This window comes from Bubalus bubalis, chromosome 3, assembly GCF_019923935.1.
Source record: "Bubalus bubalis isolate 160015118507 breed Murrah chromosome 3, NDDB_SH_1, whole genome shotgun sequence".
Classification (NCBI taxonomy): domain Eukaryota; kingdom Metazoa; phylum Chordata; class Mammalia; order Artiodactyla; family Bovidae; genus Bubalus; species Bubalus bubalis.
Genome location: NC_059159.1, coordinates 112,979,561 through 112,996,648, shown reverse-complemented (window position 1 = coordinate 112,996,648; position 17,088 = coordinate 112,979,561). Strand labels below are relative to the sequence as shown.

The following is a 17,088-nucleotide window of genomic DNA, read 5'->3' as shown; positions in this document are numbered from 1 at the left end:
GTAACCAGGAAGTGGTGTAATAATCAAGAAGTAACAAGTGGAGGCAGCTAAGGGTTTACACATAAGTGAAATTAGGTCCTGAGCTCCTATACAGTTGAGGGTTGATTTTAGTCATGGACTGGAGGGGCTGTTAGGCAGAGAGGCTCTTAGAGTGAATTGTAGAAGCATAGTTTTTCTGTCTTTATGAGACCTCAGAGATTAGTTAGTGAGTTCCTCTCTTCTTGTGGGTGAGGAACCCAAGATGCAGTGGCTTTATAATATTTACCCAAGACTGATTAGTTAGTGGCATATCTCAGACTGGACCTTGGCAGTCTTGGCTCTTTTTTGTTGAACAGCTCCCTCTACTATATATTTTCATTTGGAAAGACTGAGATACATTCATTAACAGGAGAAGGCCTATTATAATCATAAAAAATGTCCTTATTTGTCTTAAAAACATGAGTCACTTGCCAGGATGCACTGGAGACTTTGACATTGTACAGGTTTTCTGTGCTATCTATTGTACCTGCTCACTGGGTATGTTGTAAGTGCCTCATTTATCTTATGACAAGTCCTTGAGTATTCATTTCTCATTAAAAGCAAAAGCCTTTATTTCGAAAGCTAGGTGACTGGAAGGCTCTCACTTTGTATCCTTTCAAAATGAGGAATAGTTTGCTTTACATGAGGAACTGACACTGAGTTTCTATTACAGCATATGAGTAGTAAATTAATGGAGTAATGTTCTTTCATGCATGTTTCCTCTAAGATACTTGGAATTTTTCAGTTATTTTTCACCCCCTTCATGTGCACAATTCTGCATTACCCTACTTAAAGGTTTTCCCTCTTATTAGTGAAAAAAAGAATTTTTTAAACTGTATGATTTTTGACATTAATGAAGAATGTTTCACTTAATTCATTAGTGCAAAAGCAAATTTTTGAAAGCATTCCTTTGCTAGTTCTCAAAATGTATGGCTTTCTGTTTTTCAACTATTACAGATTACCATCTTTGATGCTGATTCTGAGGAGTCACAGGACCTTGATTTAGCAATCCTAACAGCTCTGCTAAAGGGTGAGTGTCTAAATAAGGTTATACTTGTTCTTCCTTCCCTCTTTTCACACTCAGGGCACTTTGTGCTTTTTATGTTGATATTGTAAACAGAATATGTAATCCCTTTCTTTTACCTTAGGCACGAATTTATCAGCATCAGAACAATTGAATCTGGCAATGGCTTGGGACAGAATGGACATTGCCAAGAAACATATCCTAATTTATGGACAACACTGGAAGGTATAATGAAAATGAAGTAATTTTGAAGAAACGTGTTGTGTGTTGGTTTGTTAGGGAGGGACCAAATAGAAAACTGGAGGAAAGATAGGTTACTTCGGGGAGGGGGGTAGCATCTCTGACGCTGGGTACACGTGATTGCTAAGGCATTTCTTTTGTCTACTTTGCCTTCTTGAAAACATTTTTTTTCTATGAATCTGCAGCCTAATCGAAGTTGACAAAAGATGTTGGGGGAAAGGCAAATGAAAGGGTTTTTTATTCATTTTTTGAATTGGAGATTTTTATATTGTTATTTAAAACTTAAAGTTTATCTTATTTTTTTGCCTTCAAATGTAATACATACTCACAGTAGAAATTAGTGAAAACAGAAAAAAGCAGGAAGAAGAAAGATTATTCATAGTGCTAATGCTAATCACTATTAACATTTCATTTAAAAAAATTATAGCTGTGACCATACCACAGCTCCGTTATTTTGGGGTTTAACTAATTCATGCACATCGTTTAAAATGTCACATGGTACTAAAAAGCTACCAAAAATACAGTAATCCTCTACTCTGCAAACCACAAGAGCCAAAAACTGAAAATTTTTGGACTGCTCTGACATTTATAAATCTCCATCTCTCTAAATAATAAGTCATATTGCTGTTTTCTGATTCCTTTTAATAATTTATTTTATTCAAGTTTGTTTTTTAAAGTTTATTTTTAATTGAAGGATAATTGCCTTATAATATTGGTTTCATTTCTTCCATACATCAACATGAATTAGCTTAATTCATATACATATGAATTTTGTGCATATGTCCTTTTGAACTTCCCTCCCACTTCCCACCCTTTCCCACCCCTCTAGATTGTTACAGAGCCCTGGTTTGAGTTCTCTGAGTCATTATTTTTTTAAACTTTAAAAAATTGTATTTACTTATTTGGCAGCACTGGGTGTTCATTGCAGCACGCGGGAACTTTAGTTGAGGCATGCAGATTCTTAGTTGCAGCATGTGGGATCTCGTTCCCTGCCCAGGGATTGAATCTGGGCCCCCGGCATTGGGAGCAAGGAGTCTTAGCCATTGGCCCTCCAGAGAAGTCCCTCTGATTAATCTTAAGGCCTCTTAACTTCTGTCTGTGGCCCTCACTGGTGCCGTCTGGACTGGTTGCCTGCTGTTCCTGGTGCTGAGCTATCATCCTTCATCATCTTGGAGATGCCCTCCTTGGTTAGAACACCTGTTTTCTGTATCCCCTGTTTTGTTCTTTCTTGGTTTACTCCTCTATGTGATCATTTCTGAGAAAGGGAATATGGGAGATAAAAATATTGAGGCCTCATATGTTTGGATATATTTTAGTTCAAGAGGAGACTAATTTTCCCAGTGAATTTTGAATGCTTAGCTTCTGGCACCCAGCAGTGATTGTTGAGAAGTAAAAAATCTGTCTGTTTTTTTGATCGTTTGTGACCATTTCTTTCTTCTCTGGGATTAAAAAGAAGTCTTCCTGCTTTTCAATGTCCTGAGATTTCACAATGATGTATGTTGTTATAACTTTATATCCATTAACAATGGACACTTACTTTCAACTTGTCACTTAACGGGTTTCCCTTCTGGGGAGTTTCCTCTCCTGTTTTTTCTGCTTTCTTTCAGGAATTGTATCATTTAAATGTTAGGTCTATGGGCTCCTCCTCTAATCTTACCTTTTCCTCTTATCTTCTATATCTTTTCTTTGGTATATGCCTTCAAGTTTAATTTTTCATGCCTTGTATGTAGCTTTTTGTTTCGGTGCTTGTGTGCTCTAGTTGCTTAGTCGAGTCTGACGCTTTGTGGCTCCATGAACTGTAGTTTGACAGTTTCCTCTGTCCATGGAATTCTCCAGGCGAGAATCCTGGAGTGGGCTGCCATTCTCTGGGGGATCTACCCCACCCGGGGATCGAACCTATGTCTCTTGCATCTTCTGCCTTGGCAGGCAGATTCTTTACAACTAGTGCTACCTTGTTTCTGGTAGTGTGTTACTAATTTCTAGGCGTAAATTTGTTGTCTTTTTAAAAATAGCATCCTGTATATATCTTCTTTTGTTTTTTAGAGGATATTAATGATAGTTCTTTTGAAGTTTTCTTCTTCCTTTATTGTCTGATTCTTCCTAGTTGATGTTTTTTGGTCTGTTTGTCCTGTACTCTTTTTTAAGAGTTGATGAAAGGAAGATCATTAGAAATTCCAAGCCTGTAGATTTGGGCTTCACAGTAGGGTGATCTGGCTGCCATTTGTTGGGAGACTTGCAGGGTTAGCATATTCATATATTTTTCTCTTGTAGTCATCACTATCAGAAAGAAATCCTCCAGTCTCCTGCTTAGAAGGTATAAAAGCCTTGTTGTTATTGTTAGGGAAGTCAGTAGGGGAAGATGAGTGAAAAGGTCCCAGTGTTAGCAATTTATGCTGCCAGAATTCTATTGTATAGATTGTTTGGTTCTTAGCTCTTTCCATTTTCTGGTTTCCTGGGGACTGCTAAGTCAATTACCATTGGGCCATCTGCTTTCCAACTTCTGAAATATTTCACTTTTGACCTCCTTGTTCTTGTGGATTCTGTTTTTTTTTTTTTTTTAAAACCCTTTACTATAATTTTTGTGAAGTTTTAGGTGGGATTAAAAGTAAATGAGTGTTTAATTTGCCATTATACCCAGAAATCAGGTATAGTTTAAAAGGAACATACCAGGTTCCAAAAAAAAAAAAAAAAAGAAGAAGAAGAAAGAAAGAAAAGAAGAGACCTTGGATTTTTATTAGGATTTAATAACTTCAAACATTAATTCAGGAAACACTGAAATCTTTACCATAGTCAGTCTTTTCATCCAAGAACACATTTATTCAAAAGGTCTTTTAGGCTTTTTGTTCACTTTTTGTTATTTCCTCACTTAGGTCCTGAACATTTCTTAGTAAGATTGTATTTTATGATTATTTTTGTCTGTATAGTTTTGAGTTCAAATACATGTAACTCTTTAGTTATTTCTGCTTTCTAAATTGTTTCCATATCTCTTATTTATCTCTCCCCTCTGAAGCCTGGCTCTCTAGAACAAGCGATGTTAGATGCCTTGGTGATGGATCGAGTTGATTTTGTGAAGCTCTTAATAGAGTATGGAGTGAACCTCCATCGCTTTCTTACCATCTCCCGACTGGAAGAGCTCTATAATACAGTGAGTACTGGGACAATTTATCAGTTGCTGCCTTAAGATTACTTATTAATTAGACACACTTAGCTTCAACTGTATCTTAAATGTTCAAGTTTCCTTCAATGCTTATGTACAAAGATAGCTTATAGAGACAGACTTTTCAATCAAAGAAGAAACATTCTTAGCAAATCCTAGGACCATTTCTGCATTTCCCACTTTAATTAATTATACAGAATAGAAGCATAAACTAATTTTAGAAATAGGATATAGTAAGACCATAATTAAAGCCAAAGATGGGAATAAGAACAAATCGCTTATATTGAATAATTAGAGCATTTCAATCTAGGGACACTGTTAAAAATTTTGTTCCTGCAATTTCCTATGCAAACCTTTTATTGAAATTAGACTGGCTTACTCCTTGTAAAGACGTGAGTTGCTCAAGTCAAGCACCCTTCCTGAGATGTTCTTCCTTGCCTTTGGATCTTACCCTTTCTTTAAAGCTCTGTCTTCTTGATCACTCCACAGTCTTTTGATGTATAGATCTTCTTGATCACTCCATAGATCACTCCCAAACCACTTCATAATAATACAGATTATTTGCATTGTTTTGAATATACTCTTCATAATATTGGTTATTTTTTAGTGTAAGTACCACACTCTTATATTGGGTTGTAAAAATTCTGTAAAGAAAGTACTTATATTCTTTGTTGAATCCCTCAGTAACTTGAATGAATGTAGCCAGTGCTCAATCAGTATTTGTTGATGCAATGTAATTGTGTGATGGAATTTGTAATTGTGTGATTTATAAATAATAAAAGATAGTTATAGATTTTACAAATTTGTTTCTGCCTCTTGCCACAAGGTTAATTAAGGCTGTCCTTACTACCTAGATATATACATTGTGCACTTAAAAATTTTATTTCAGTCTAATTACGTCTTCTCTTGGGAAATGCCTTTCTTAGAATTAATTTGGCTTAAGCTTCATTACTAAAGATGCTGAAGAAAAATTTCAGTATTCTGTATTATTTATACATTCTGAAATAAAGGTTTTTTATTTCTCCCCAACACATGATAATTAAAATTCTTCCTTTTGTTCTTTATTACAGAAACAAGGACCAACCAATATGCTCTTACATCATCTTGTCCAAGATGTAAAACAGGTAACCTAATTATGAAGGTGTACAAATTTCTTCTTGTGTTGTCTTAGCTTTGTGGTGAAGTGTTACCGGATTTTGCTTTGTAAACAATAGTACTGGATTTTCTAGTGAATTACCTGTCCTCTTTGACTTTGAACAGTTGTGACTCTGAACAGTTTTAACCAAATCACACTCATAGTTTTTCCCGTAATTTACTTTGTATTTTAAAAGATTTGACCCACCAAGTTAGTGGCATGAGCAAATAATTATTTCCTTTTATAAAACATGAATTGTAGTCATAGAAACTTCCAGGCAGAATTTCAGCTTAACATGATGTAACAGTATTGCCAATGATGATAATATCTGTTGAAAATGAAACTTTCTGGTTGTGTTATCTTTACTGAAGGACTGGTATGTGATTTCTGTTGTTTTTGTTCTTCTGTTGGCTCTTATTGATAACTCAGGGTCTCTCACTTCTTTCGTGAGTCTGTGCGTTGTTCTAGGGAACCAGGACCGATCCACTGGTCCCATCTTTCCTTATATTTTACTCATGCTGTTCTCAATTCACCTTGAGTTAAGTCAGACTTAACATCATCTCTGACCTCTCATTAGTTACTAAAACTTTCTGACTTTAACAGACTTTTTTTTTGCCTTAATTCTAAACTCTAATATATTGGTGGGGAGAGTGTGGGCTTTCTGATTATGTTGACTTGGTGAGAGAACCAGAGTGAAAGGACTGTGGAGGAAGACATTTAGTTGGCAAATCAGTAGTAAGCAAAAGTGTCCATGCTGATGTAAATTTAGTTTGCATTGATTTATGCTGGGTCAAAATAATCTTCTTTAGATTATTTCCTAAAACTCTGATTCTATCACAGTTTTCTTCTAAACTGAAGAAAAAGGAATGAAATAGTTAGATATGCTTTTAACTAGCAGAAAAATGAGAGCATTATTTGTGTTCCTTACAAAAGTAAATTATGAATGTGAAAAAGAAATTAAATCATTTATTTATACACATAACCTTATTTCTTATTCAAAGCTTTGGGAATGTTATTCACAGACTCTTCATTTCAAGGATCTTATTCGGCATTGTGTGCCTTTAAAAGTATACTATGTATGCAATGGAGAAGGCAATGGCACCCCACTCCAGTACTCTTGCCTGGAAAATCCCATGGATGGAGGAGCCTGGTGGGCTGCAGTCCATGGGGTCACTGAGGGTCGGAAACGACTGAGCGACTTCACTTTCACTTTTCACTTTCATGCATTGGAGAAGGAAATGGCAACCCACTCCAGTGTTCTTGCCTGGAGAATCCCATGGACGGAGGAGCCTGGTGGGCTTGCGTCTATGGGGTTGCACAGAGTCGGACATGACTGAAGCGACTTAGCAGCAGCATGTATGCATGGCAGTTCAGAAGAGGCACTAAGGTGGGATTTAAGGGATCAAAATAATTTTCATTTAGGCTAATACCATGTACTTGAAAATCTGCTGTTCAGGCTTCCTACTAACCATACTGTTTGTCTTGGCACAGCCTTGTGTTTTGATATTTCATTTTGTTTCACCATTTCATGTTCCTTCTGTTTGTTCTACTTCCTTTCATTTTCTTGTTTTGTGTGTGATGTTATAGCCATTTCAAGAGAGGCTAATAATATTAACCTAATGTTTATTTTGGATTCTCCAGTATCTTCTCTAGTGATTATATTTCTGTTGTAGTAGTTCTGTCATTGTCAGTTAAAAAAATCTTTTATGCTCTCTTTAAGTGTATTTTATTCTGAAAGGATGTGTATGCATGAGAAAGAGAGGAAAAGAGAGTCAATGTGCTCTTTATAAGCAGACATTCTGTGTCTGTGAAACTAAAAACATACTAAGCCTAAGTAATTTTTCCCATTTGAACAAGCAGATTGTAACAGTAGCTAGTTGTATTAATTCATCAACTGATTTTGTTATTGTTTTGTTATTAGTGATATTCGGGGGCTCTCACTTCTTTTGTGAGTCTAAGCATTGTTCTAGGGTTAAAGAATATGTCTCCCTCTTTGGTTATGTTCTAGTTACATGACAAAAGAGAGACAAAGAGAACTGACAGTTATAATTTGTCCGTATTTTTGTTACAGCATACACTTCTCTCTGGCTACAAGATAACGCTGATTGACATCGGATTGGTAATAGAATACCTTATTGGTGGAGCATATCGCAGCAGCTACACTAGAAAAACTTTCAGAGCCCTCTACAACAACCTCTACAGAAAACATAAGGTAGCATAATTGAAAAGTACCCTTGTAGAACTGATGATTTCTAGGAGTTATACTTTTAGAAAAATGGCTTGGGAAGTTTAGGTGGGAAGAGCTTTCCAAATGGACTTTCTGTTTATTGATAGTTGTTGAATATTTGCTACGTGTAAATTACTGTGCTAAATGCTAGCATGCTGGCTTGGATGGACATAAAGACTTGCAGTTTTAGAAACTCTTAGAGGAAACAGACATGAATAACTAGCCACAATACAAAACAGGATATAAAATGTGCTATATTGACATAGAAGTATGTGGTGAGAAAGTTTAGAGGGAGAGATGATCAGTTCTTTCCTTATCTTTCTTTTGAAAATACACGAGTGTAAAGCTTGATAGGATTGCATCTATAAACTCATACTAGTACATAGCCTGGAGATGACAAACTTGGAACATGTGTAGGGGTTATATTGGAAGACGTATGCAGAATGTACTATGTAAAAATACATACTATACATATCTTATTTTCCATCATAGTTTTTAAAGTCTGAAAGAGGAGGTGTTAGTTGCTTAGTCGTGTCTGATTCTTTGTGACCCTATGGACTGTAACCCACTAGACTCCTCTATCCATGGAATTCTCCAGGCAAGAATACCGGAGTGGGTTGCTCTTTCCTTCTCCAGGGGAGCTTCCTGGATCTCCTGGGTCTCCTGCATTGCAGGCAGATTCTTTACCCTCTGAGCCGCCAGGGAAGTGCCAAAATTAGAGTTGCCAGTTGTTGATTAGCAGAGAAAATATTGCTCATTTCTTAAAATTGCCTTTCCAGATTAGTAAACTGAAGAACTTAGTTCCTTTGTTAGTTAATAAGTAAATTTTAATTGTTCTATGCATTTGGAAGAAAGAAAAGTGTACACTGAAAGAGAATGATTTAGATGGAGAAATCAGAGAACATCTCTCTGAGGAAACAACATTTCAGTTAAGAATAGTGGTAGATCTTGGGTAGGCAGGAATGGGAGGGAGGGCAGTGGACGTGAGGGGACTAGTATACTCAGAAGTCTACAGATGAGAATTATTCTGGCTTGAAGAGCTTAGTTCTTATTGGGGGATAATGCAAGTGTTAGAAAAGATAGTTTGCGGCATTTTTGTTTGAAAGAAGAGCAGGAACAATATAAGGCATAGTGCTGTGGACATCAGGGTATGGTTTTTCAGTGACCAGGAGGTCTTGGTCGCTGAACAATGCCAGACGGTTGTGAGGGATGACACTGGAAAGATCACATGAAAAGTCTAGACTATCAAGCTACTTTTGACCTTTATTTAAAAAGAATGAAGTAAAGTGAAAACCCAACTTGGCTCTAGGAGATGAGGAAGCAAAACAGAAAGAAACCCAGTTCTCCCAGAGAAAATACCCTTTATTGGAATTTCACAGACATAAGGATAAACTTGAGGTATCAGCTCCTTCATTTAAACAAAATAAGCCTTGCTATGAGGCTGCCAGGGGCAGATACAGGACTGACTGTGATATTGGTGCAGTCTGGTGGGGAGCATGTTGGGCAAGTTCCTCTAATGCCCTTTCTAGAAATGGGTAGGAAATTGCCCATTTCTCTAATTATTTTCTAGTGAAGGAGTATAGAGTTTATTGTGTTTCCTAGTAAATTAGATGGTAGCGGTTACAAACTTCTGCCACTTGGGAAGCCTGAAAGCTTCATACTGACAAGCAATTAATTATGTTATTATTGGATCTAGCCACTGGAATTCCACTCCAGTAGTGATATTATGTAACACCTGGAGACATTCCATAACTTTCTAACTTAAGCTTAACCTTGGAGCTGTTTGTGAATGGGAACTTTCTCTTATCAGACCTGTGAATCTTTATTGCCTGTTTTGAACTTATTCCAGGTATAGAACATCTGTTGATTCTAATGGAATTTCCACATAGAGAAGGAATGCAAATATATAATAGGGAACAAAAAAGCATGTTCTTTAAGATGTTAGGAAATAAGAGTATGCTTAATAAGAAGGGGCCATGAGAGGCTCTTGTTGGATGAGTAATTAATTACTAACCTTGGATGAAAGACAGAACCATTGGATATTTGCTAGGATGCAATATTATATTTGGTTTTATTGTTGTCTAAGAGCCTCTTGATGAAAGTGAAAGAGGAGAGTGAAAAAGTTGGCTTAAAGCTCAACATTCAGAAAACTAAGATCATGGCATCTGGTACCATCATTTCTTTTTTTTTGTTTTGTTTTGTTTTTGGTACCATCATTTCATGGCAAGTAGATGGGGAAACAGTGGAAACAGTGTCAGACTTTATTTTTCTGGGCTCCAAAATCACTGCACATGGTGATTGCAGCCATGAAATTAAAAGATGCTTACTCCTTGGAAGGAAAGTTATGACCAACCTAGACAGCATATGAAAAAGCAGAGACATGCCAACAGAGATCTGTCTAGTCAAGTCTATGGTTTTTCCATTGGTCGTGTATGGATGTGAGAGTTGGACTATAAAGAAGGCTGAGTGCCAAAGAATTGATGCTTTTGAACTGTGGTGTTGGAGAAGACTCTTGAGAGTCCCTTGGACTGCAAGGAGATCCAACCAGTCCATTCTAAAGGAGATCAGTCCTGGCTGTTCATTGGAAGGACTGATGTTGAAGCTGAAACTCCAATACTTTGGCCACCTGATGCGAAGATCTGACTCATTTGAAAAGACCCTTATGCTGGGAAAGATTGAGGGCAGGAGGAGAAGGGGATGACAGAGGATTTGATGGTTGGATGGTATCACCGACTCAATGGACATGGGTTTGGGTAAACTCCAGGAGTTGGTGATGGACTGGGAGGCCTGGTGTGCTGCGGTTCATGGGGTCACAAAGAGTCGGACACGACTGAGTGACTGAACTGAACTGAACTGAGAAACAAAAGGTTAATTGTTACCACTTTCATTGTCACCATAATCATCTTTTTCCCTTTTTGTTTTGTTTTAAAAATAAAATAACACATGCCAGCAAGTGACCACTCTTGCTCAAAGCCTTTCCCAGCCTGCTCTTCACCGAAGATGCTGCTCAGGAAATAGAAAGGAGTCTACAGAGAGCACCCTGCATTCCCAGTTCATTAGAACTGCCCAACCTTACAAAGTCAAGGTACCAATTACTTCTTTTAAATTTGAGAATAAAATTGTCCTTGAAGACTGAGATCTTTTCATCATTTTAAATTCAAGAATGGGGAATACAGATAGAGGGACCATTTATAGGAACTATAAACAGATGGTACAAGTCTAAAACACGATACAGCTATTCTCTAACAATGATGAGCAAATGCCCAGGATGGGGAACTAAATGATCTCCAGGGCTGGCACCTCAGGCTGCCTTCCTTGTTCCTACCTCTGCCATGTCCAGATGATGACTCAGGAAGGCAGTCCATGGAATGGTGCTAAAAAATCACCATTAAACCTTCATCCTCCTTTTCCTAAGGCTAATTAGAGAGGTGACTGTCACCTTCTCCTTTGCTTTTCTCTTACATTGCCCTCTTGTATCTTCTTTTTTCCCCTTTGAAGTTTTTTTGAAATTAATTTTAGCTTAATGTATGGTAATGATAATGTATTTATGAATGTGTGTATGTGTGTAAGCAGTGTTATGCCCCCCTTCCCTGTACTACCTCAGTCCCACTTTTCTCTGGGCATGAATGCTTTTGTTCAAGAGTTTCCATAGAAATGGTTCTTATGTTGACTGAGAGAGGCTTGCTTTTTACACCTCTTAGAATGAAAAGTTATGTCATAAAATTACTGTTGGTCATAACCAATGAACACAAATTCCCTCTACTTATAGAAATAGAAGAAGCTTATTACAATTTTTTCTCTGATCTCCTTTAATTAAAAAAAATAATTATTGAGTCTTATCATTTGCCAGGCATTATTTTGGGCTCTTAGTTGAATTTGAGATGCAGGTGGGCTGGAGAAGATATGTTGATGACTAAGAAATGGTCCTGCCCTCCCAAAGAAGTAACCTCAGTGCAGTGTGATGAGCATTGAACCAGAAATACATGCAGAGTGACATAGAAGACTGGGGGGCTTTAGCGAATGGTTTTTGATGTGAATTGTAAAGGCTGGGTTTAACCAGGTAGAAAACGGTATTTCATTATTACCTATTACCATCACTGTGGAAATATGGCCAGAATAAAGGAGATCAGAATTAAAATCAATCTATTTGTAACAATGTTGGCAACACTAGTGTCATTTTACTGAAAAGAAGATAGTGGATCTATTTGTAAGGTAAGATTAGAGTTTTTTTTTTAATAGTTCTCATTTGTCTTATATGTAATTTCAGCCCATTTCCTTGAGAAATAACTGTTGTATAGTTAGTGACTTTTCTAAAAGTATAGAGCTTTAAGTTCTATTAAGTTGTTTTATATTGTGTTAAGCTGTGTTTAGTTTTAAGCTGTGTTAACTTAAGTGGACTTAAGGTATCTTAGCCTAGGGACCCTGAAACTATTAGATACAACAAGAAATAGATTAATAAAAGGCCAAAGTTTTGGTTTCTGATTTATAAAGTTCTTTTATTCTTTCCATCCTTTTTTGAGTGATTTTTAAAATATTTATAAGATGCTCAGTGTCTTTTGTCAGGTAGAACATCATGCATCTGAGTATTTGGACACCCATTCCTATTTTATAGGACTTCCCTGATGGCTCAGTGGTAAAGAATCCACCTGCCAATGCAGGAGACCTGGGTTCCATTCCTGGGTCAGGAAGATCCCCTGGAGAAGGAAATGGCAACCAACTCCAGTATTCTTGCCTGGGAAATCCCATGGACAGAGGAACCTGGCTTGCTATAGTTCATAGGGTCACAAAAGCTATAAAGTTCTATTATTATTTCCATCCTTTTTCAGTGATTTAAAAAATATTTCTGAGATACTCAATGTCTTTTGTCAGGTAGAACATCATCCATCTGAGTATTTGGACACCCATTCCTATTTTATATTCTAACAGGAAAAGTCTGCAGCCCTTCATAAATCAAGGAAGAAGTCAAAAGAAGAACAAAATATATCAGATGACCCTGATTCTACTGGCTTTATTTATCCTTATAATGACCTGCTGGTGTGGGCTGTGCTAATGAAAAGGCAGAAGATGGCCATGTTCTTCTGGCAGCATGGTGAGGAGGCCACGGTCAAGGCAGTGATCGCTTGTATCCTCTACCGAGCAATGGCCCGGGAAGCCAAGGAGAGCAACATGGTTGATGATGCCTCTGAAGAACTGAAAAATTACTCAAAGTAGGAGTTCTCCCTTCACCTCATACTTAACACTGACACTTCTTAGAATGGCTAGAAACATTTATCTTCCACACCCTAGAACTTATAAGAGGAGTGGACTTACAGCGGTGCATTTCATGGACTCTTCTGTAGATAAGAGTCTTAAAATATTTTACGGACTAGAGGAAAGAGAGGTGGCCCTTAGTTCAGGAGACTCGGGTTCTTGTCCTGGGGCCTGCTCTTTACTAATGGTCAAATGACTTGCCAAGACTGTGGGACTTTAGTTTCTTTTTTTTTATTAAAAAATTTTTTTTTGGCCTCAGCACATGGCATGTAGGATCTTAGTTCCTCAACCAGGAACAGAAACTGTGCCTCCTGCAGTGAAAGTTTGGATTCTTAACCACTGGACCGCCAGGGAAGTCCTGGGACTTTAAACTATAAAATGTTCAATGAATGATTTTGGAACTCCCTCCTGACTATCAAACTCTTTGATACTAACTTATATTAAAAATTGTTGTTTAGTTTAAGTACCTCTCAGGCAGGAAAACAGGTAAATATGTTATGTATTAAATGCCAGAGAGCGATGATGGAAAATAGAAAGTTAGGAATTTTTTTTTTTTTTTATTTACTAATGCATGATGGTAGTAGGGAGAGAAGAGAAGCCAAAGTTAGTTAATATAAACTAATTTATAATTTTTATTTTAAAAAATTTCAGAGAATGACAGTGTCTACTTTTTAGAGAAAACAACCTCCCAGAAGATCACCTGGGGATGTCTCCAGGTCTAGCTTCTTACTTAAGTCATCTGTGTATTTTGTAAAATCTTAAAAAAAAAATAGGAGTGAGGGGTTTCCACAGTTTTTCCTTATATGCTAGTTTGATTTTGAATAGTCTTTTCTGGCAAAAATTCTTCATTAGGACTTATCAGGGAGCCCTACATAGCTTATTTTGTGGTGTGGAGTCACTTCTCCTCAGGAATAGCTCAGGGACTGTCGTTGGAAACCCACTAGTTCTATTCCTTCAAGAAAGGGAGAACAATCCATTTTCTGAGCAGCAGTCCCTTTTAAAGTAGCTTCTGCATTTTACTGGTCCCTCTTTTCTCTTGGTCTTTTCTGAGTCTCATATGTAACCTTTTTGAACGTTTCTGGGACTCTGGCCTGCCTTTATATTTGCCGCTCACCACTGTGTCATTGCAGACAGTTTGGCCAGCTTGCCCTGGATGTGTTGGAGAAGGCATTCAAACAGAATGAAAGAATGGCCATGAAACTGCTGACCTACGAACTCAAGAACTGGAGCAATTCTACCTGTTTGAAGCTGGCTGTTTCTGGAGGGTTGAGGCCCTTTGTTTCACATACTTGTACCCAAATGCTACTAACTGATATGTGGATGGGGCGTCTGAAAATGAGGAAAAACTCTTGGTTAAAGGTATATCTACTTGCTTTATAGAGTTTAATGTTATTAATAGCTTAGTCTGAAGGTCTGTACTCTTTTCATTTGTCACTTGTTCCAGAAGAGTACTTTCAGGAAAACCAATTATTAATACTATTTTTGATTCTCACAGATGAGCAGAGATCTTCACAGTGAAACCTCTGACAACTACTTTATCTCCCACTCCTATGGTTTCTTTTTAAAAATGGGCATAATTGTGCCAGCTCAGTCCATTGCAAAGGCATACTCATGAGAAAGTGGCTAGAAGTTAAAAACATGTACAGACATAAGTAAGATTTCATTATTAGTAATCACCACTGCCCCTGATAATTATAATAGAAGTAAATGAGACTTTTTACTGAGAATTTTCTTAGCTTAAGGATGCTAACCCATGATAAACTAAATAAAATTAGCAGTTGGTTGTGCTCATCTAATGTAATGTTTCAGGAAATAAATGGCTGTTTTATAAAGCTGCCCTCAAACACGTTTGTTCACACCACTATATCCAAATTTTTGTATTCCATTATAGTTTAGCCTTATCTTTCATCTTGAATTAGAAATTAGAAACCCTTATTCCTGAAAACGTAATAACTTTATGCTCTTCGCATACTTTATTTTTATATCAACAAAGAGACTTAAGTGAAGTAAAACTAAATGTTTTGCCCCCAAACATGGTGAGCTGACAAGACTGAATTAGCTACTTAAAATCTCTGACTTGCAGTAAACCATATTGCTCTCTATGCCTGGATCCTAATTTATCAGTGCTTGGCTTGTAAGTTTTGGGAACACTTCCATAAATAATTGTAAAATGACTAGTTCCAAGTGGATGAGGACTGGAGGAAGACTTTGTAGAGTTTTATGTGGAAAGGAAAGCTCATGTAAGTGCTTTTAGGGAATAGACTCCAAACCCTTCCTTGGAAATGGGATGTTGATATCATTGAACACTGTTTCATGAACTGATTGTTCTGCAGTGGTCAATGGCAACAGAATGCGGAGCTTTTCAGGAAGTAGATTAGGAATTAATTAGTGCAATATTATCATTGTGTTTGATAACTATGATGTTTCCAGACCTAGAAGATTGCATGTTTTTTGGGTTCAACATCTGAAAAGAAAGCAAACACACAAACAAACCAATCCCTGCCAGAACTGGGACAAGTCCAGAGAACTTCCACAGGAGATCAGGCTTTAAAACAAAGCACAAAAAGTCATTTCAGCATGAAAAAAAAAAAAAAAGAAATTGACAAGGGCATGGCTTTAGTTTGTTTAATCATGAATGGTATAGAGTCAGGGTAATCTTATTTTCATTCACTGAATCCCAGAATACTGGGGCTAATTTTAGCTCAAAAGAGATAATGTTCACCAAGATGATTCTCACAGAATTAAGTAAATCCAAGCTCTTTACCCTGAAAGGCCATACAAGTTGAATAGACCATAAATAAATTCAAGAATGATAGCAATAGAGTGAAGGATGTCTAGAGTTATACATTCTGTGGGTTTTGCTGGCAGAGAAAATATATGTGTGATGGGAGATAGATGTAAACAGAGGGACTTGGTATGCTTTTACATTATTGATTTATAATATAAATAAATTTTAGAGTGTTTTATGTGATAATAACTACTTAGTGGCTTTAAAGAATTATTCAAGCCTTATGCTGATTGAAAAAGAAGACTTCTCAGAGCCCTGCCACTAGTTTTCTTTTTTTAATTAGAGGATAATTGCTTTACAATGTTGTCGTGGTCTCTGCCACACATTAATGCGAGTCCCCTCCCTCTTAAACCTCTGCCCACCCCGCCCCGCCATTTCTAGGTCATCCCAGAGAGCCAGGCTGGGCTCCCTATGATATACAGCATCTTCCTGCTAGTTGTTGTTTAGTCGCTAAGTCGTGACTCTTACAACCCCATGGACTGCAGCCCACTTGTCCTTGGGATTTCCAGGCAAGAATGGGTTGCTGTTTCCTTCTCTAGCGGATCTTTTCAATTCAGGGTTTGAACCCAAGTCTGCTCCATTGCAGGTGGATTCTTTACTGTCTGAGCCACCAGGGACAGAGTGCTCCAAATTCAAGTTTGCTTTTTGGAACTATCTGAATTCTTCTTTTTTTTTTTAATATTTTTAATCTACAGTTAGTTGTATCTGTGGATGCAAAGCCCACATATATGATGGGCTGGCTGAATTCCACCGTTAAGTTGTTCCACATCAGCTATCCTTCTGTAGATGGACTTTTATGCTCAGTTTCTTAGTTGGACATTTAGGTTGACACTAATTTTTTTGCCATTACAGATAGCCCTTCAATGAACATCCCTATACATATGCTTGGATTCATGAGTATTTCTGAGGGAGACACTTCTGGTATTGGAATTCTTAAGTCAGAAAATGTATACAATCAGGGTATCCACTTAATTGGGGACGGATCTGACATTTCCTATACACCCAAATCTTGACTTTATTTGGATGATATGTGTGTCTTGTATAACTCTCACTACCTGCTTTGTTCTCCTCTTTTGAAGATCATCATCAGTATTCTTTTCCCACCTGCTATTTTGACACTGGAGTTTAAAAGCAAAGCGGAAATGTCGCATGTCCCACAGTCCCAGGACTTTACATGGTATAATGGTGACCAGAACACCAGCACTCTCAAAGAAAATTCATGTCAGGTTAGTATGATATCATGGTGAAC

General features: G+C 37.3%; 1 protein-coding gene across 3 annotated transcripts in view; it reads left to right on the top strand.

Moving 5' to 3' along the window:
- Positions 1 to 17,088, top strand: part of TRPM6 (transient receptor potential cation channel subfamily M member 6) — a 191,138-nt gene that overhangs the window by 111,852 nt on the left and 62,198 nt on the right. For all 3 annotated transcript variants that reach the window (XM_006057219.4, XM_045165067.1, XM_044939956.2), the window contains 9 exons: positions 976 to 1,048; positions 1,167 to 1,267; positions 4,293 to 4,427; positions 5,510 to 5,563; positions 7,646 to 7,786; positions 10,752 to 10,886; positions 12,728 to 13,008; positions 14,182 to 14,410; positions 16,919 to 17,065. In XM_006057219.4, coding sequence (XP_006057281.4) covers positions 976 to 1,048; positions 1,167 to 1,267; positions 4,293 to 4,427; positions 5,510 to 5,563; positions 7,646 to 7,786; positions 10,752 to 10,886; positions 12,728 to 13,008; positions 14,182 to 14,410; positions 16,919 to 17,065 — 1,296 coding nt within the window. The remainder of the gene's footprint in view (positions 1 to 975; positions 1,049 to 1,166; positions 1,268 to 4,292; positions 4,428 to 5,509; positions 5,564 to 7,645; positions 7,787 to 10,751; positions 10,887 to 12,727; positions 13,009 to 14,181; positions 14,411 to 16,918; positions 17,066 to 17,088) is intronic.